At 42.2% G+C, this 21,607-nt stretch overlaps 2 protein-coding genes across 2 annotated transcripts in view; both read right to left on the minus strand.

Annotated features, from left to right (window-relative positions):
* Positions 1-21,607, minus strand: part of rcvrna (recoverin a) — a 218,850-nt gene that overhangs the window by 84,156 nt on the left and 113,087 nt on the right. The gene's annotated exons all lie outside the window — the stretch shown is intronic.
* On the minus strand, positions 2,218-19,100 carry LOC146982627 (serine/threonine-protein kinase SBK1-like). The gene is made up of 4 exons (XM_085783682.1): positions 18,862-19,100; positions 7,989-8,203; positions 4,764-4,966; positions 2,218-3,368 (listed from the first exon to the last, which is right to left on the minus strand). Exons 2-4 carry the CDS (start codon positions 8,158-8,160, stop codon positions 2,535-2,537), a joined length of 1,209 nt encoding a protein of 402 aa, XP_085639808.1. The 5' UTR covers positions 8,161-8,203; positions 18,862-19,100; the 3' UTR covers positions 2,218-2,534.

The raw sequence follows: 21,607 nt of genomic DNA on the forward strand, positions 1-21,607 counted from the left end.
TGTTGCATCTCTGTGCCGTGGTTTTGCATCATTATGTGTCTCTGTGGCTGTTTTGCATCTCTAGCCATTTTTATGTGTTTGTGTTTTTAATCTCTTTGTGTTGAGACTGCTGTCGGATACACTTGATGTGGCCGTTCGGGTTTCAAAGGGATATTTTGCAGGTGAAGATCAGGGGCCCGCCGCCCGCTGTCCCTTGGCCCTGCACCAGGTGAGCTCACTCAGTAATCGAGCCATGGTTCAGGCATATAATTTTCACTTTCAAAAGAGTCTTTAAACAATTGGACTGACTTAATTTCCAGCCAGAGGATTGATACCACACTCTGATCTACTTCCAAGCTTTAAGCTGCAGCTAGCAGACAGTTAGCTCAAGATTAGCTTATCAGAGACTGGAAACAGCTAGCCTATCTTAAAATTAGCCTCTTAGCTCTTCAAAAATAACATGTTAGGCCTATATCTTGTATCCTGTATAAGCAATGAAAACGGGTTCATTTATGGCCAGCATCACCTTTCTTCTCACTTTTTGTAAATTTTATTTTTGCTCTTTAGCCTACCAGTTTAGAGGAAGTGTTTCACATTAAACTTTGTTCCTTTAACCACCAAAAGAGGTGGAAAGCAACATGTTAATTCTTCTTTGGTCACTTTCTTCTATTGATGTTAGCATAGGCCTACTAAGGTTTAAACAAACTGCCTCCAAGCATCATAACCTGTTCCCAGAAAGCAACAGCATTCATTCAGTGAGATAAAACCTATATCTTATAACACCATTTATAAATTTGATTTTTGATCCTTTGTCACTATAAGACAGTGCAAATGGCTTTTTATCCATTTTCCACATACACAAGCTAGCGAGTTATCACCTTTCTGTCTTAGGCCTATGTATCCACAAGACAAACGTAAACATATTCCCATAATATTTAACTATTCATTTCATAAAAAAAGAACAGAGCCTCTTATTTTTGTCTCCGGTTTTTATTTCAACAAATTTTCACCACATTAATATTCATGCAATATTTCTGAAAAACACAAAAGAAAGGAGACTTAAATTTCTGAAACATTTTTATCCCCAAAATCCAAACGTTTTTGTGTTTTCTACATTCGTCTGTCCCGTCTCACTTTAGCCTCCTAATGAATTGTACAGCAAAAAACTGGAATAAAAGTTTGAGAGGGTAGTAAAAACGTTGAATATCCAATATCCAATACTGAATTTCAATTTTATTCTAGCTGTTCAATTATGCTAAGGAACTCCAGGATCTTGCCTATTTTTTTTTTTTTAAAGAAGATAAGTCCAAATATATCACTTGTTACATTATTAAATGCTCACTGAAAGGTGCAGTTTCAATTTTCTTTATTAGCCATGCAAGTAGAGAAATCAGGGTTATTCGTGGCATGTTTGTACACTTTTCTTTACCCAGTAGATGATTGTATGTGATCACAGAGGAAATGTAGTTTTTGTTTCATTCATCACCTTTACAAATGGTTCAAAAAGTGTTTGACTGTGCTGCGGTATCCAGTGATTGTCCCAGTTTTATGGGGGGACTGGTTAGAAAAATAAGAATGAACACTTTCAGCCACTTGTATTGTCGATTGCTACTGTACAGTGGGTTCAAACTTGACAGGGACATTGTGGGTGAGAAAGACAGCCTACATTAATCTACTTATGGGTGACCACAACAACAACAATAACAACAACATGATGGCGAAGAATTTAAAGAAAAAAAAGGTGGCTGTGTTAAAGCCAAAAATGACCTGCTTCTACTGTTTTTTGTTCATTTTTGTGTGTGAATAATTCAAATTTTCATTCATTTTAATTTAATTTTTCAGAGAAAATTAAAAGAAAAAAGAAAAGAAGCAAGGTTCAGATTTCTGCCACTCCATAAAACAAATCATAAATATATGTATCTGACATAAATAAATAATTTAAACCGAAATAAAAATAAGAAAAACACACACACGCACACACACACACTTCACAGACACATACTGTATCTATCAAACATGAAAATGGTACACTACAATAAACACACAATAGTACCATCAGTCTTTTATGCACAAATCATCTGACTGAAAGCCAGTAACACCTCTCTCTTCTTCCTCAGATTATTTTTGCAGTGATTGGGTTATTCCAGAACATTTGAACATACAGTATTGCTTGTGGATTATGTTTTTTGTTTGTTTTTGTTGCTCTCCGTTCAGTTTTTTTTCTTTCTTTCTTTCTTTACAGATGTCTTTACAGGAGCTCGTGCTCTGGTTCAGTAACTGAAGTATTAGACCACATACAGGAGGCTACGGCGTGTGATTGTCTCACTGGTCATTTCCTCAGAGTTCGTTCGTCATCGGAAATGATTAAATCCGCAGTGAAGCTACAACGTTTGTCAAGACTGTTGGTAGTTTCCCCCGACGACAAGCGCCCTCCTCCTCCTCCTCCACCTTCCTAGCGTTTCTCATTCTCGGAGAAATCTTCCTCCTTTCTCAGCTCACTCCAGCCTCGCGTTGAGAGCAGGTTTTCCTGTAAAACCAGCGTCGGCTAGCGGCCTCTACACACAGATCTCGATGGGCGTGGTCACCAGGATGCGCCCTCTCTCGTTGTTTTCTCTGTTGACGCGGTCGTAGCTGCCGGTGGAGGACGGCGAGCTGTTGGCGGACATGGAGGAGTAGTTGGTTTCCATCATGATGCTTCCCTTCGCCACCACGCAGGCCGGCGACAGGCTCTGCTGCTTCAGTCTGTCCACTAGCACGTCTTCTTCGGACGAGGACGAGCTGATGTCCAGAGGTGGAGGAGCGCCGCTCGCCAAACCGCCGTTGCTGCTGCCGCCGCCGCCGCTGTTCCCGTTCTCCGTGTCCAACATCCAGCACTGGTGGAAGTAGCTGAAGATTTCCTTGACGGAGCAGCGGCGCTCCTGCTCGATGGAGAGGAGCCGGCGAAACATCCGCAGAGCTTCGTCCGTGAAGCGGCGCCACTGCGAGGGCACCGTGCCTGTCCGGCGGCGCTGCCAGCGGACAAACTCCTCGTAGAAGGCGTCGTTCGGCATGGCCTTCTCCCAGGGGAAGTTCCCCGTCAGCATGCAGAAGAGCAACACGCCGAACGCCCACACGTCCGTGCTGTAGTCCACGCAGAAACCCTCGTGCCGCGAGGTGTCGCACAGCTCGGGCGCCGTGTAGGGGATCGTGCCGCTCACGCGCTTCACTGGAGAGCCGGCACGCCGCGTCATGCCAAAGTCTGACAGCTTGACCTTTCTGCACTCTTTGTCGAAGATGAGGATGTTCTCGGGCTTGATGTCCCTGTGCACCAGCTTCTTGCAGTGCAGGTAGTCCAGGGCGATGGCCACCTGGTGGACGCAGCGCTTGGCGACCGTCTCTGGGAGTCCCACCTGAACACAGAGCACAACAGGCACAGGTCATCACTCAAATGTGCTACTGTTATTGTCAGTATTGTTATTTTATGAGAACCCTTAGGTTTCTGAGGAGCTGATCACCAGCTTGGCAGTGACTGACTCCACTTCTAACTCCTAGCTAATCCAAAAAAAAGGTCAAAGAGGTGGAGCAAGTGTGGAGCTCAAACTTCTGCAGAACTTAAGGTCTTAATGAAATGTTGTTGACAGGTGAATTATCAGCTATAGAGACCAAACCCATTTTCATATCAGGCTGTAAACTTGTTTATTCCTGCTTTTAAGTTGGATATTTTAACATCGGAGTCTATGTTGATTGACTCACTGATGGAGCCACCCTCAAGTGGCCGTTTGAGGAACTGCAGTTTATTGTTGGTTTCATTTTTCAGACCTGAAAGTTTGTGCTTCTGTGACTTAATCCTCCGGTTGTGAATCCACTGTCAAGTAATTACAGTAAGTTGCCAGATTTTCTCATCCCCAAAAACACCTGATCAGTCATGACATAAAATATCAAAAAGCTCTCTCAGCCTTTCGCTGCTCTTTCATGTTGGTAATCCTTCAGCGCAAAATCCAGCAGACTTTTGTGTTTTGGCACCAGAAGTGGTGACTCTACAGAGCTGACAACTAAATGTCATGGGAAAAAAATACAGCCACAGTAAACAGCACTAGATGCCAATGTATAACCAACAGAGACACAACATATATCAATATGTGGAAAACATCTGGAAAATGAGTAGAAAATACTTCCCAATATTTTGAGGAACATTTGGATTTTGTAACAATTAACTCCAATAAAGTTGTATTATATAAAATATCAAAAATAAAAAAAGAAGTTTCTGTAATACAGACCCAGATGTTTATCAAACTAAATTATTGTTTGCCTTTTAAATAACATTGACATCCATGCTGTGGTGATCTCTTTATCCAAAGCCTTTATAAAAGCATGTAAAAAGTAAAATGCTTTACACATACAGTACCACTTTCACAGTGTTATTCACAGTTTAAAAGTGAACTGTTTGGATAGATTCACAGTTGGTCAGATGACAACTGAACTGTTGTATAAGAAAAGTAATTGGATAATAAATTAGAGGAGCATCAAACTGTGAAAACATGAAAGAAAATGTGACACTTCTGGTTGTTTCCTGTGGCCAGTTGAGGTTGTCATCGTCTCATTGCCCCAAAAAGATGCAATGTTTTCATTCTGCCTATTAAAGATGCACAAAGGCAAGTGGAGGGAGAAGCCTTCTCTGTTAAAATCAGCTCATAACACTAGTGATTTGAGAACAAACCACTTTCCTTTTTTTTTTTTAGGAGTGGATTGTTAATTTCCACCTATAACCCGACTCCTCCACACGTTCCTGTCTCAGCATGTCTCACCTGTGGAGGGATGATGTCGAACAGGTCTCCAGCCAGGGCGTACTCCTGGGCGAAGATGTAGTACTCGTCCGTTTCGAAGGCGATGCCGTACATGTTGATGATGAAGGGGCAGGGCGAGAGGTAGAGGGAGATGCTGTACTCGCGCAGGAAGCTCTTCAGCTTGGTGGTCTTCTTCCTCAAAAACTTCAAGGCCATTTTTGTGCCTGGGAAGAAAAAAAAAAAAAAGGAGGACAGGGGACGGTTACGTAACCTCCAATCTCATTCCTCACTTCTTGTTCTTTTTCTACCCTTTTTTTTTAAGTGTTTGGGGATTTATTTCACAGCTGCCTAACTGCATGCAAGAAACTTAATTAAAATCATTTCAAATTTCATGAATAATTAAACTCTCTAACGTCACTGAATTAAATCCTGATGGCTTTTTTTTTTTCCTCCCTCTCTCCGGCAGATTTATATTGTAAGTATTTAAAATCTGCCAGACGAGCCGTGTTCCCACTGCGAGTGACCAGGATGCTGCTGATCAGCTTTCATGTCTGGGATTTTGCAGTAAAGTGATGTTTACAGCTGCAAACATGTCCTCATGGAGAGGCCGGTAATAAGATTAGAAAGACCAAAGACGAGACACGAGCCTCGTTCTACCCTGAAGTAAATCATTTCACTTCATATAATAATGAAGGGGATGCGCACAACAACACTCTTAGTCATCTGGAGGAAACACAGAAAGGCAATTTGCGAGGACATGGTTCGGAGGCTGTGTGCTTCGCCGCATCTCCCCGCTCAGAGGCCACTCGCTGCCCAGAACAAGAGAGAAGAGAAATTACCAGGGCTAATCTGAAAGCTGTGAGAAATACCCCAGACAATAAAACCTGGAGCGCCGCCACTTCTGCCTCTTCCTGCACCAGCAGTCGGTGTGTGTCAGCGGAGACGAGAGGCGACACTTCTCCAATAGCACCGGATCAGCTCTGTAAAGTGCTGTGTGCATTTTATACGGCAAGCAAGCCTCTTCAGAAAAGGTCAAGAGGGCGGGGTCACGGTTTGTTTTTACAGCCTACAGATGCAGTTTACCCCACAATGACGGGATGTCGAAAAAATAAATCACAATATGACAGTCCTCTGTATACTGTCAGCCAGGTATTATGGATCCAGTTTGGGTCCCTTGTTTTAAAGCCAGTGTTTATCTACATCTATGCAAACTGGCACTAATGAAAATACACTGAACGAACCATTAGCAGCTTCTGTTTGCAGTGCACTCATGGATGCACAAACAGTTTTCACTCAAGTTTTCCTTGAGTTTCAGAATAATTAACAACATGATGTTTCTCAAGGACGTTCTGCAGCCACAATGAGCATCTGTCTTTATGTTTCCCATGCAGATTTATGCACATTTATTCATGACTGACAATCAAACCCATTATGGCTATACCCAAAATATGCACCATTATGTACTATATGCATGGCTCTACATTGGATGGTTACAACATTACTGGAAGAAATTACTCCTCAGGCTCCTAGCAACTTGATTTCATGAGAGAAAGTAATGAAACCTGAAGGATCTGCCTTTGATTCTCTGCACAGCAACATTAATATGTGTGAAGTGCCAAAACATGTGTAAACAGGCCTGATGACCTCAGTGCAGCTGGGCTGGAGCACAAAGAGCCACAGCAACAACTGAACATGTTAAGACTTTGGACTTTATATCAGTCGAGCCGGAGCTGGAGACAAGGTTTCGTAGCTACAGCTATTTTCGTAATCACATCATTCTGTTTTAAAGCATGATGTGCTGTACAATCACATCAGGTTGTTTTAAAGAAAAATAGTTTCGGGAAAATTACACAAAATCAATTTTCTTAAAGCTTTCAGAAATCACTTTTCAGCTGTTCCGTGTCGCCTCTTCGTGCTGTGCAGCTGTAACGTTAATGTGTCTAGAGAGACACATTAAACCTGTCAGTGATGAACCTCTGGCCGTTACTTAACAGTCACAATTATTCTGATTTAGCTCCGAGTTCCCTGCTTCGGTAAAATGCATTTGCAGACAATTATGATAAATGCCTTCAGACCATTTATTTCCCTCGTTTAACTTGACATTTACACCGAGCAGCGTTAAGAAACCCAAGAGCAGACGACTGAAGCCGCAGCGGCCGATCGTGAACCGGCAGCTACTGTACACGTGCTGTCTCTCGTCCTTCAGCTGCACATTTGAGTGGCCACAAAAGGACAGGATTCATCTGAGTGCCAGACCGCAGCCACTTGAAAAAAGGATTTGTGCTCCATAAAAGAGATTATTAAGAGGCTCTGAGCAGATGGTCAACATTTTGGCTTTTTTAATGTGAAAAGCTTCGACCCATTGTTCTGTTAGTTAAATAGTGAATTTAGATCGTCTGGATCCTGAGCTCGTGAAAAAAAGCTTTGCACGTTACCTCGGTGGGTTCATGTCTAAAAGAAAACACTTCAGAGCTGAATCCGAGCGCTTCACCTGCGCCTTTGTACGTCTGAGCACCAGGAAGGGGAAAACAAAACACCATTATTCCCGATTCTCTCGCTCGCGTTGCTGCTGTGAAATGCAAAGGTTTTTTTTTTTTCGGTTTTTTTTAAAGCTGAACTGCTTGTTACGTAAAAAACGACTCCACCTCGTTTCATAAGCAAAGACCCACAAAAGTGAACAACATCCCAGTTTCTCTGAGAGCAAGCTGGCGGCTTTTTTCCTGCTCGCTCTGAGGCCAGATTCATTTCTGCAGGTGAATCTGAGGGAGTCGTTTTCCACCTACAAGAGGTGATGAACTGAAACTGGAGAAGCAAAATGAACAGTGTCCTTCTCCATAAAAAGACCCTGTGCTTTTATAGTCAAGGAGTTTTTTTTTGTCCTTGATTTCAGAAAGAAGAAGCAGGGCCGGATGAAACTCCTCTAGAGCCAGGAGCAAAGCTCTGTGGTTGGGCCCCTGCTGCTGCTGACACCCACCATAAATGCAGGGTCATTAATAGTCCAGAAACCAACCAGTATGTGGGGCTGAAATGATCAGTTGATTAATTGATTGACAAAAAATGTCAATTTCCAGCTTCTAAATTTGAATATCTGCTATTTTCCTAGTTTTCTGTGATGTAAACTCAACATTTTGGGGTTTTTAATTAGGTTTTTTGGGTTGGTTGATAAAAAAGAACATGTTAACTTGGGTTCCTCATATTTAAATTGTAATAAATACTGTAATGTTAGTTGCAGCATTTGGTCATTACCTCTGATTTTGTGGATGACCAGGTCCACTTTCCCGTAGGTGCCCTTGCCCAGTTCGCGGACGATCTCATAGTACTTGTTGATGTCCAGCTTCTCCAGGTTCTGGGCGGCGATGAGCTGGAGCTCCTCCAGGATGTCGATGGAGGCGCGGGAGCCATGGGTCGAGGAGTTCATTCTCGCGGCGGGACGGCGAGGTCTGGTCTGGAGATGGTTGTTCCTGTAGAGCAGGAGGAGCAGGAAAAGGAAAAGAAAGGTTCACGATGTGCAGGCGGCATCCACCCACATCCCCCTCTTCCCACACGACCCCCACCACCCCCACTCCATACACAGCACACCTATTGTTACTGTGCATACACATATAGAGACGGTGAATAAGAATGAGTTGAGTCCAGGCCAAACGAGCCGTTATGTAATCTTTTGATTTGTGAGCGCAGAGCTCCAGGACAAAGAGACGAGGTGTGGCTTCAGGAAAACAGTCTTCCCAACAACAACATATCCAAAATGGCTCTGTGAGGTTGAAGTATGAAGGTAACCCTCAAATTATAAAAATAACAACATTATAGTGAAACATCTACAAAGATAAGTTACAAACAGATTTTTGGAACAACCCACATCAGAGCTTCTGCAAACGTTGAAAAGGTTTGGTCAGAAAACAAAGTGTCATCTTGACCTGCATTTTACTCAAACACACAAAAACCAAATCAAAATCTTATTGTAAACGCTAGGAGGATTCATCCTCTGAAGACCATGAATGTTTGACCGCCAGACACCGCCAGAAGTAAGATGTTGTTACTGAATCTCTAGTTTGAACTGTTAGACTGAGATAACGTCATGCACAAACAGCTGCAAAGTGAAGTGATTTATTATTGTTGTTATTCTTGTTTTGTTCAACACACATCAGCAACGGCCTGGACTGTGTTTATCAAACAGAACGATCTGTTGTCTGTTGACCGATCGACATCGTACGAGTCCAGTGAACTGATGACTTGTACTTTTGGTTGGACAAAGAGAAAACATTTGTAAGGCGACCCCGTAGTCAAGTGGAATATTTTCCCACCATTCTTTATGTTTTGCTGACGAATAAACAGCTGATTGATTCATCTAAAAACTCATCAACAGTGAGAACCAATCAGCTGCAGACCCAGGGGACTCTGTCCCGCCCCTCAGTGACACGTCTCCAAAACTGACGATGGAAAAGATGAAGTGTGAACTGAGGCTGAGGAAGTGGAGGAAAGTTTTTCTATTTGTGGATCTGATTTAACGATCCTCCTGATTAATGATCCTCCTTCTGACCTGATGTGTTTCTACCCTGTCGCGCCTGCTGGTTCCCGTTCTCAGCAAATCTGTCTCACCTTCCTCCTCCTCCTCTTTCTCCTCGTCCTCCTTGTCCTCCTCCTCCTCCTGCCACCAAAAGATGCCAAAACAACACTTGTCTGCTGCGTCCTCCATCACTCATCACCTCGGCAGCCGACGTCCCCGAGTGTCTGGAGAGGCTTCGCGGCCCTGATGGCGCAGCAGAATTTTACCATCTCTCATTATCGGGTGATGAGAAAGTGTGGAATCAGACAGGATGCTAGCCACATCCTGTGCAGCGGCTCCATCTGCGCCGCCTTGGAGACGGCTCCTGTCTGCACTGAGAGCGCCGCGCACGACGGGAGAAACATGTGCACATAACTTAGGAGGGACGTGTGAAGGCAGCGACACTAAACAAAAACAAAAACATACAGTATGTTTCACAAGTGCTGAAGCCATGTTGATCTAAGAAGAAAAAAAAAACACACTTCAGACCTCAATGAAATCAGACTTGTTATGGAAACTCGGTGTGTTTTCACATTTCATTTAGCTGCTTCTTGATATTTATTGATTTTATTTCCAATATGCAAAAATTCTGGCTGATGCATCACTCCGGTGGATTTATTGGTGTAAACACAATGTGATTGTTGGTGTTATTGTATTATATTGGATATTGCACTTGCCCTTGGTCCCAATGGGATTTCTGATATTTCGGTGAATTGTTCAGCCTTATTTTAAGGTGTGATTATAGCATTACCACTTTGAAACTCTTGAGTTGTGTTATTGAACTAAAATTGCAGCATATTTGTTTATTTGTTGTGATTTATTTGCAGCAAATGTGTTGCTAAATGATTTTATTTTTCTTGTAAAAGCACTTTGTACATTTTTTTATATGCATTTTCTTTATATCACAATTGTTATCATTAATATTGTTTGCAGCACATCTGTGTATTTGCATGTGTTTTCTGAAATTGCAGTTGAGCTGTCAGTAGTTTTGAGTGTATTGGCTACAAACAAGACTGAATTATAACCATTAAAAGTGCTACTCATAGTTTAAACACTGTAACTGAGGTGAGAAGTGGATGAAATCATTCATCATGAATCTGACAGGTACATTAGTCGCAGCTTCTTGCATAACAGCTGCTCGACACGTGTTTCAAACGATCAATCAACCAAAGACTGAAACCTCAGGTTCAAAACTTTCAGATCGATACATCATCGTCAGTTGTTTACAAAGAGCTGAGACTAAAAGGAAACTGTGTTGTCGTGCAGCGATCGTGGTGGATGAAAATGGCTCAGGACAAAAACAGTGTGTGCCGAGCGGAAAAGTACGAACTCAGATAAAAATGAGGAGTCAGCTGAAGCCGGTGGAGCCAAGTGGCTGTCCATCAGCGGTCCACTCAGCATCCCCCTGACAAGGTCAATAAAACACAGTGGATGAGACGACCGGTGAGAAAAAAAAAGTACCTGCTGCTCACAGATGAGCACTCGCCGGCTCTTCGCTTCATATTTTAGTTTTGTGATTAGATTTTTAATAAAGTGCTCTGCGCAGCCTTGCCTCACAGCGTCCACATTACCCTCACAGTAAATGAAAATGGGTTTGGAAAAATGAAAACCAGAGCGAGTTATCTCAGCTCCGCGTTCGGCATCTTCAAATTAAACTGACGGGTCGAAGAAGAAGAAGAAGAGCTCCACTTTTTGGCTTATTTCTGTGTTCATGTGAAGTTCACTGTTTTCAAACTCTCTGTTCTCTTTACGTCCCAACAGTCAAAGCGGAAATCATCGTCTGGTTATCAACAGGGAGTGTGAGTCCATCCACCTGTTCTTGTGCTTTGTGGCAACACTGGGAATTAGAGAAAAAGCAAAGTGTATGACTGCACCATGTTGTTGCATTAAGCCCACTGTCAGCTGCTTTCAGCCCTCTGTCTCTTTGCTCGTCTCCTTCTCTCTGTACTCACAGTGTTTTAATTCACAACAGAGCTGTTCTTGTTCACTCATTTCTCTGAGTCTGGAGTCAGACAACAGAACAAGTATTAAATAGAAACTGACATGTTAACTACCAAGATATTTCCAAGCTGCTGCTTTAAAATCCTGGTTTTATAACCACAACACTGTCTGACAAAAACCCCAGACACATTTGTCAAAGACAAAGACTGTACTGCGAAGTTATTTCGTTAAGTCACTGGAAGGATCTGAAAAGTCACTAAATCTAGTGACATTTAGCACAACTTGTTCATGCAAAGTCATTTTTAAAAAGGGCAGCGACCGATTGGGGACACTAACAGTTGGCTCAACAGCTCTGCAACTTCATCACTCAGTCACTCAGCGAGATCCAGCTTCATGAGGTTGTTGCAGTCCAGCCAGATATAAGAAATATCACAAACTTCTCATGAACTAGGTAGAGTGTCAGAGTGTCAGAAATCAACCAACAATGTGTTCCTGAAAAATTACAAAAATATGCATCTATTTATTCATGTTTTCTTATGTACATTTTCTTGAAATTCAATTGAAATTTGTACCCAGTTTCATTGCACATACGCTCAGATTTACACTGCTGCAGGAGGTGCTACGGCAAAGGGCCTAAAAAGATACAATTATATTGACTGACTGACTCAAGACGGCTCATTCACTGCTGCCTTGTTTTATTCTTGGCTTCGTTTAACCATGAAAACCTTGACATATATGCATGTAGTACGAACAGTGTCTCTGAACCGTGAAACCTCCTGAGCATAAGTACATGCTCGTATGTGCTCTCATGCTACTGTCATCAAAGAGCCTGGAGATGAGAGAAGTCACATCCAGCACTAATTAGCAGCATCTTATGTTTGCTGCAGCTCCCAGCGCTCCTTCTCAGGGTTGCGGTGCCACGGCTGCTCCCCAGAGGACTCTCAAGGAGCGCCGTTTGCCTCCCGGACGAAGTGGGATGAGACCGCCCTGCTGTCTTTCTTCTCGGTGAAACACTCATGTGTAATCACAGTGCAGCTGGAGCTCTGCCAATCTTGGACTTGCGTCATTCTTGTACCTCCCATCTAGTGTTACCTGCCTATTGCACCACACAGGAGCGGTGAGGTGAGTGGTACGGTCCGACTTTGGGAACACCTGCTGATGGAAAGCAGTGCTAGCACATAGCTGACAAAGTGTTAATGATCTTTTTATCCACCCTCATGCAGCAACAGCACCATGGATAATATACTTTTATCCCTTCAACTGCTCCTGATAAGCTGCTTACTCCCATGGCTCGTCTGAACACCTGTTGTACTTCATCTTGATCATTATGCTGAAAAATGTCCCCCTTAGTATTAATTCTCAACATGATTTAAAAACAAAAGCCATGAGATGAGAATTAAGTTTATTTAGGTGATATGTTTGCTGATGCAAACTAACTATCTGGATTTTTTTTGTCCAGTATTAGTTGGACTGGAGCAGGTAGGTACAACAGTTTTTGTTTTAAATTGTGGCTGGAAAAGTAACTTCCCATGTGGAGTACCACAAGGTTCATTGCTTGGTCCCCTGATCTTCAGTTTAAGGTACATTAGCTTCCCTTAACAAGAATAATCTCATAAACAATCCTCAAGTAGAGCTGTTCTGTCTGCCTTTCAATATGGAGAACAACAACACACAACTCTAGATTTAGCCTACTACTTGTCATAATCTTCAAGCACGTTCCTAAATTTCGCCACTATGCCGATGACTCCTTACTCTATGTCGCAGTGCATCCGGGGGATCTGAGCCTCTTCACTGACCTTATAAAGGCTTGTACTTCCTCCAGATGCGTCAGGAATAACTCATTCTCCTTTGAGTCATTACTCAGTCAAATTTGGACACCCAAATATGATACACAGATTTTTAGATTCAGTGTGATTTACACAAAATATCATTATCAGAGTTATCCATAATGAATGAACATCCAAGCATGACAGGCACATCTCCAACATAAAATGTCCTAAAAACACCTCACAGCTCAAGTGATGTCATTTATAAGTAACCAAACGTTTTCTGAAAATAAAAATCAATGTAGTGCAAATAAAAGAAAATGAACTGTGCACCATTGGCAGGAAATATATTTGTGACTGACTGGCATGACTTTCAAGTTGCAGAAAATGAACAAAGCTTAAAGGTCAGTGCTAGTATTTCTCCCTGCCATTCAGCCTTTGCAAGCTTTTATTCAAACTACTGCAATGCAATGCTCTCAGGTATCACAGAAAAGGCAGCAAATCAATTGCAGCTTGTGCAGAATAACGCTGCCAGAGTTTTAACTGGAACAAAGACCACAGATCACACTGTTCCTGCTCTGAAGCCCCCGCAGTAGCCTCCAGTTTGTTTTAGGACAGATTTTAAGACCATGGTACAATGTTTATCAATCTATTCATGGAGCCAGATCGTCGCTGATATGGTGCCAATAGATGCTCCTGTTCCCTCGGATACACACTGTCTCTGCTGCTCATTGGACCAAACACTCAGACAAAACAACAGAGAAGCTGCCAAAACACTGGTGGACACCTGAACGTTTACCCTCTAATATCAACACTTACATGTGTCGGACAAACGTGACAAAAGTACAAACACAAATTAAACACTGCAGGGGGGGAAAAAAACAGCCTCTGCCACCTCATTTGTACTCAGGCCAACATCGACTTGTAAAACATCGACACCCAATTAATCATTTGTAATGTTAAATCAATATGTCACCCAACTGAAAAATACTTAACAAACAAGTGCTCCCATCTTAAACCATTTCTGGCTCCAAGCAAAAGTCTTTAAGAGATTTGAATGTTCCAGAAAGAGGAGAAAAGAAACACTCTGTGAACTCTGATCTTAACTCTTTAATTGAATTTCAGGGACAATTTGTGCATTAGGAGATAAAAGAAGAGGAAAGACTAAAGCCAAATCCCTAATTCTTAACTAGATAGCTTTTGTTTACTCCTGGTGCAATATTAGCAGTTTTTACGCATGATAACGTCATGGTTCCACCGACTTAAATATCTCAACAACGACTCCTTCAGTGTCACGATGACTTTAAATCAGAAACATACAGGTCAGACCTCCATAAGACTTTATACACAGATTCACATACAATTTTGCAGATCTTGGAGATTATAAGGTAAAATCCAGTGGTTAAATACTGTAGATTAATGAGCAAATGTACCTGTAGACTCTGAATCAATGTTTGCATCACAATACTGCATAGGCTGCCTTATAAGACTAAATCCATCTCTCTCCAGACAGAGCCAATGGAAACAGGACACAGATTGTCGCCTTTGCATTTGGTTAGTTGCATAAAATACTACAAACAAGGAACAGCAAAGGCATCTGTAGCTGTAAGCTGTTGTTTGTGCTGCTTTTAAAACTGGTGGTTGGGGCTAATAAGACTCAGGGAGTGGCAGATGGGCTTCTCTATGTCAGTGTTTCCAAAAGGTCTTTGTTTCTTTCTGTCTGTCCAGACTAGTTTTGAAGCTATAACGTTTCCCAAAGTCTCCGTTTTAAGCAGCAGAAAAACTCCCAGTCATGAGGACAGCAGGAGTTAATGTAGTAAAAAGAGAACGAAACACTAAAACATATTTGTGTGGACGTACAGTACCCTCAGAGAAGGATGGGATACATGTGGGACATTTTTTCTTTTCAAGTAAGTGCAGTAGAAAAATCTCTCGCAGCACTGACTAATCACTTAGCTTTGGCAAATAGCCTGACAACTGTCATTAAATATGTAAACATGTTTTTGAGATATTCTGCTAATGCACAAACAAGCACAAACTGAGCAGTGGCAACATAATTTCCTCAGTGATCATTTGACTAAATCATTTGTTGTACTACCTCGGTCGTGACATAGAAAATCTTTGTGGTTATACAAACATAAAAGGTGCAGAGCTGACAAGCCGCTGGTAGAACAGGCTAAAGCCTGTGAGGCCATTCATGCATTGGTAAGTGTGACTGGATGAGTATGAATGTAGCTCACGCCATCCTGCAACATCTGCACCCTCCTCCTCCTCCGCCACCACAACGCTGTCTGAACCTAACAGAGTGGGACGGACGGAGGAAGTGAAATCAGAGCTGTTTGACTCAGAAACTCTCTCTTGCACAGTTATTAGGTGGAGAATCGACGGCTCGGTATTAAAATGAAGACCTGTCATCTCCTCCGCTCTCATCCCGTCAGATTCTGAGCTGCAGGAGAAATCCAAACACCGCACTGCATCGTTTTCTCAACAGAAAATCAAAGATATTCTGTGATATAGCTTACGACGTTTAACTGTTTAGTTTATCTTGCTCCAGTGTAAAATTAGAGGAAGGTGAAAGTCGCTGGTTCAACAGAACTGGTTTCTGAGTTGTGCCAGTCTGGCAGGTTGTTTAATTACCTGGACTGTTGATTTGCCAGGCCAGTGGAGTTTGTTTTGTGCTTGAATTGAACGAAACAGCCTTGTAAACACAGTTGAATGTTTGAGGCGTCGCTGGAGCTGAAACAATTATCTGATTGGCAGAAAAAGTGAGAAATTAGGAGCAATGGTTGGTTGGAAAAAAGGAAAAACCAAACATTTTTAAAGGGCCTATATTCTCACATTTCCATAATATTTGATTGTAGATCAGGTCCAAGTCCTATATTAATATAATGAAGGTATCAAAACCTCAGTGCAAAGCCAAACTCATACAGTCTGTAATAGGCATAAACTGAGCCTTAAAATGAGCCGTCAGGACTTCTGTAACTTTGTGATGTCACAACAAGCCCCACCCACCTAATGTTTACATGTAATCTCCACTATTTTCCATTGGATCACTCATAAACCAACCTATTGTTATAAGAGATCCAGAGAGAAATGGATGGTTTTTGGCTCCTTAAAAGCCACAAACACTTTAAATAAAACATAGGAGAAATGTAAAATGCGTGACCTTTAAGATGTGACCTTGGTCTCTGGAGCTTGCAGGTTTTAATCTTCTTCTTCTTTTTTATACATAATGATTAATAAATAATCTTGAGGCTTCACCTCTGTTCTTCTTAAACACAAACCAAATGCAGCCGAGTAACATTCACATGAACGAAACCAGCTGCTGCTGTGAAATGGTTCAGTTGCAATGAACTGAAATGACGTTTTGGTTTTGTCGGTCATCAGTTCGTTGTGTGTCAGCCGAGCCGACTGAACTCGATGAACCTCAGCCTCTATCAGCGAGGGGCAGAGGGGATGATTCACTGTAATCTATCCGCAGCACCAAACGATCACAAGCCGAACAAAACAATCTTTACCGGTCCAATCAAATACAAACCAGCCCAATCTGTTGGCCTTATTAAATGTTTTTTTTCCCCTTCTTCCTTCTTATTTAGCAGACATACAGACAGTGAACAGGCCTCCTCTGCTCCACCACTGTCTCTGTGGGCCTCTCAGCTCCATCCTTTGTCATCCCTACCTATTCACGTCGCTAACGCGAGCTGTGAAATGTTATTCTGACTCAGATACACTGACATTATTTCTGCCCCACGAGCAGCTCTTTCCTCATGAAATGTTTGGAGAAGTAAAAGCTCCGGCTTTAACACTCCCACCATGTGTGAGGATGTGTGTGAGTGTGGATGTTGTGGATGTGTGTGTGTCCCTGTGCGGTGGCCCGAGGCTCGGTCCCTCCAGCGAGGCCTGGTGGTCGGCTCCCACAGAGATCATGGAGCTGTGGAGCAGATCAAAGTGGGCTGGCTGGAACCAGCTCGGCCTGCAGCGTCTTCAAACACTGGGGCTTTGTGCGGCACATCACTGGGCCGCTGCTTTAATGGCAGCGCGTTTCTGCTGCTGTGAACCCCACACTACAGTAGGTAACGTTACCCCCCTCTGGTTGGCTTTAATCTCTGCCCCGCTTTCTTCCTCTGGAGCTCTGGGTCTGGCTGCATCAGCTGTGGGGCTGCAACTCAATCACTTTCATCATCCATTAGTCCACTAACAAATCAATTAATGTGACACTAAAAAAAAATTCTTTGAACCAAAAAATGTTGTTTTCCGAAACAAAAATCGAAAAGCTAAAAGACGATGGTGCTGATGAGCCTCCAAAAGTCTATAGCTAATTTTGAAGCAATGAATCCAGAATAAATAAATAAAGTATGAAAGATGAAACTCTTGCTGACACATTTATCAGATGATACTAAACAAGTGTAGCATAACCTAAAAACTTGGTCTCTGCACCGACTCCTGGCTACTGACAACGTGTGACAGCACAAAGCTGCGTTTTCCCCAGCAAAACTTCCCAGAGCCAAAGGCGCCAACAAATTACCACGTAGTTTTGTTCAAACAAAAGAATTACAAATGTAAAAATACAAAGTTTAAAGTGAATTTTCTCAATTAAAACGAGAAGATTGTTTCATTTTAGAAGCTGAAATCAGAGATTCTTCAATTATCAACTTATTTTTTCAGCTCTAAACAGTGACAAGCTCTAGCAGCGTGATTGAAACGCTGATTTATCGATTGACAACAACTTTTTTGGAAACTGATCAATCGTTTTAATTATTTTTCATCCAAGATACACACAATATTCTCTGAAACTGGCACTTCACTGCTTTTCTATGACAATCAACGGTTTTTTTTCTTTCTTTCATTTTTTTGGCATTTTCTCCACGATTTTTCCTCAGAAAACAACACCATTTGGTTGAAAACTGAAACATATTCAGCTGACAGGACAAAAAGGAGCAGATTCTCTCATTTGAGAAGCTAGAACCATTTTCTTCTACTGTACTTTTGTAGAAGATTATTGCACCGATCACTTCTCTGCTGATGGACAAATCCATTGATCAGCTAATCGTTGCAGCTCTAAACAGCAGAGAGCTGTGATAGAAGGATCTCTGTGGATCAATGTGAGACTCCAGAGGTTTTGTTTTTTGTGCCATTTGTTGGGGAATTCACAATGATAATAAAATGAATACTAATAATAAACACTAAGCTGGTGGATCACCTTGTATCCGAGCTAAGGTCAGTGTCAGTGTAACACACTGTTTACAGCCACAAACTGCCAACACAAAGACATGAAGAGTGAATCAGCTCTGCAGACACAAAGCCTGCTTTACATCCATTATAACTGCAGCACATGTGAAGTCAGCTACAATATGTGTGTGGGGAGGTGTGCACGTGAGCATGTGCGTGCAAAAAATGTGTACAAATAACAGAAACAACAGTGGGATCGATACATTTACAAAAATGCCAATCTCCAGAAATAAGTAGATGACTGATTACACTTGTGTAGCTGGGACACAAAAGCTTCAAAGAGGCTCCATTGTTCTGCTGTCTGTCAACTCAAACGGGGCAACTTTGTTTTTATCTCGTGAGACAATTGAAGATGATTTACAGCTGTGATGGAGGAAAGAAAAAAAAAACACAAACAGGCTTTGGATGAGGATAATTAATAGTGTAAAAGCCTCATGGCTGTAAACACAACAGTAGCCTGGTGGTGTGACGCTTTGCAACACAGCAGCAGCAGAGGGAAAAGACACAATTCATTAAAACGCAATCTGAGTGTAAAAATGTGCAGAAACACATCTGGGCACACAGACAGACAGAGCTTTTAATTGGCAGCTAATTGTTGTGTTGTGTGAGGGATTTTAACAACACATACAGCTGAGCTTACCTTTGAAAATGAGCTGCATGCAATGTCAGTCCATCCAGACAACACCTGAGTCCTGAGGCAAGCGAAAGGAGATGTCGCAGATCCTTGACTTGTGTGTTTTTTTTGTGTGTGTCGGTATTTATTTGGGGGTTAAATCCTCAGCGGTGCAGAGAGAGAGAAAGACGCCGCAGCCCGACGTTGAAGCACCCTCTCGGCCGGGGACCTGCACCAGCAACACAGCCGCTGTCCGCTGCTCTCTGTCCGCCGCTCAGTCTGCTCCAGACCCGCTCTCCCCTCTCTCTTTTTCTCTATTGTCTCCGCACTCCGCCAGTGGCCACGCCCACCGCCCCCCACGACCAATCAGAGCGCAGAGCGGCGGTGCGCTCCTCTGCGACGATGATGCCTTCAGGTTCTGTAGGGATTCACACTGTCTTAACTTGCTACCGTAAATAAAAAGGGCAGCAGGAGCAATACTTGGCACATCAGACTGGTCGAGGTTGGCCTCAGTAATGAGATTATATTGATCATGGTCCAACGTTGAGATGATTATTGGAGTCATATTGGATGGTAATTAGGTTCAGATTTGAGCCAAATAAAGTTACCAACACAGACAATATTATTAAACTCAATCATCAGCCCAAATTACTGACAATCAACTGAATTAGAAAATAAACTGGTTCAGGGATACAGTAAACTACGACTCCCAAGGCGCGTTTCAGCTAAAGACAAAATATATATGAAAACAAATTCTGCATTCCTTAAACTCAGACTCAACTGTGTGTTATAGTTGAAATGACAAATCTTTTAAAGTAACATTGATATTCCCTCATTCACCTCTTTTTTTTTTTTTCAATTATTTTCATTTCTGGAAAAATCATCATTGTTAATTCATGTAGAGACAAGCCGAGAAAACCAGTTGGAAAAGTTGATGAGGTGCTTTAAAATGCCTGTAGGCTCTTAAGACCATCATTTATTATAAAGCAAGTTAATGAGTAAAATATGGAAATATAATATAATGTGTAAAATGACTGCACCAATAGCCGGATTTCTTCCATTGACTGCTAATTTTGTTTTCCGTGAACATTAAACACTAATTCCACCAGGTTTTATTTATATTTCATGATAAAATTATGGGTAGCTATAATTGAAAGATTTGTGTAGAAAAAAAGGGCAGACTACCATCTATGTAGAATAAGAAGATATTAAAAAGATCTGCTTGGACTCCAAGGCATTGTCTGCAAAACCCATCAACTTCAAATCCCCCTTATTTCCCCCAACCATATTCACCCTGTAAACCTGACTTCCTTGTTGTACAGTAGTTGCACTTTAGCCTCACGTGAAACTGGATGACCTCTTCTTTTCCCACGATTCCCGTGTCTCTGAATGCAACACGAGGGGGGGGAGGATGTAGACAGGCCAAGCACAGCATGTACCCGGTGAAACGTGCAGCAGTGAGTGGCTGATATCTAAATCGATGGTTTACAGAGAGCGTGTGTTTGCAGCAGCAGCAGCAGCAGCAGCAGCAGTGGATGAGAAGGTGTGAGCGACATCAGGTGGACCAGCTCTCTGAAAGCTGCAGGATGTTTCTACCGTAGCTGAATGCAAACTGAGTGTGAGGGTTTATTAGTTCAGACTGAGAGACTTGAAGTGATGTTTTTTCTTCATGACACTGCAGTTCAGTGTATTGACCCGTGTCTGCATGTGATGAGAGGCCTAATGATCACCGGGATTGGAGTGTAATTTATGTGGTGACAGGCCTCAGGCTGCTGTGTCAGTTTGCAGCGGTTGAACTCTGGAGTGTGGGTCATGACATGATCATTACTGTTAATTATTACTGCTCTAATTATAGACTCTGATAACCTCATATTCTCCTACTGTCACCTATACACAGATGACCTGCAGAATATTGATTAATTTAGAGGTGGATACAAGTTAAAAAGGTTAATTCATCTACTGTACCGATACGATATTTGTAGTCGTAAGACCTAAAAACTACAAAACTCTCCCAGCTTCTCTCTGGTGCTCTGGTAACAAGAGGTGGGTGCCAGCCAATCAGAAGAGAGGAGGCTCTGAGTCTGTCTTCTGATTGGCTGACTGTTTCCTGAGTGAAAACTTTGCATATTTTTTAGCTGAAACACTCAGAGAAACCAAATCCTGCAAAGATTGGATGATGAGTCCAAGTGGGCGGGGCTTGAAAGTGGTGACTGTATTGTATCTTTGTGACATCACAAAGTTACAGGAATCCTGACAGCTCATTTTCAGGCCGTTAGTGCTGAGGTTTTGATACCTTCACAGCATTAATGCATAATAATAATAAAACAATAACCATTCTTATCATAAAAACCACATAGAAATCTATATTAATAGTATATTGGACTTTTGTAGTGCAGCTTTACAACACATGCAAAGTGCAATACAAATGCTTTTACCTTCGCTGTGACAATTACAGCTCGGAAAATAACAACACAATTTAATAAATCCCAAAGAAAACGGTGTTTGTGATGCTTGTTTGGTTTGAACGTCTCTCATGCAGTCTCCCAGGGGAGGCCGAGTCTGAAAACATGCAGCATATTTAAAACAATATCTCCTCTTCCTGTGTGTGACATTTTATTCAACACCTATACTTCTGATTGATCGTAACCCAAATAAAGCTGTTAATGTACTGACAGGCCCTGCGGAGAGAAAGAAAGAAAACTCTGCTGGCTACAGATGTTTCCTGGCGGCTGTGGGCTGGAGTTGTTAGGTAGGGTTGTGTTGCAGATGTTGG

This window comes from Trachurus japonicus, chromosome 8, assembly GCF_045865225.1.
Source record: "Trachurus japonicus isolate A0001 chromosome 8, Traja_1.0".
Lineage (NCBI taxonomy): Eukaryota > Metazoa > Chordata > Actinopteri > Carangiformes > Carangidae > Trachurus > Trachurus japonicus.

Excerpts from the sequence above, each read along its gene's own strand:
- LOC146982627 (XM_085783682.1), bottom strand. The coding sequence starts at position 8,160 with ATGAACTCCTCGACCCATGGCTCCCGCGCCTCCATCGACATCCTGGAG. Across the intron at positions 4,967-7,988 it reads GGTCATCCACAAAATCAGAG|GCACAAAAATGGCCTTGAAG; the intron begins GTAATGACCAAA and ends TTTTCTTCCCAG. Across the intron at positions 3,369-4,763 it reads TCGACATCATCCCTCCACAG|GTGGGACTCCCAGAGACGGT; the intron begins GTGAGACATGCT and ends CTCTGTGTTCAG.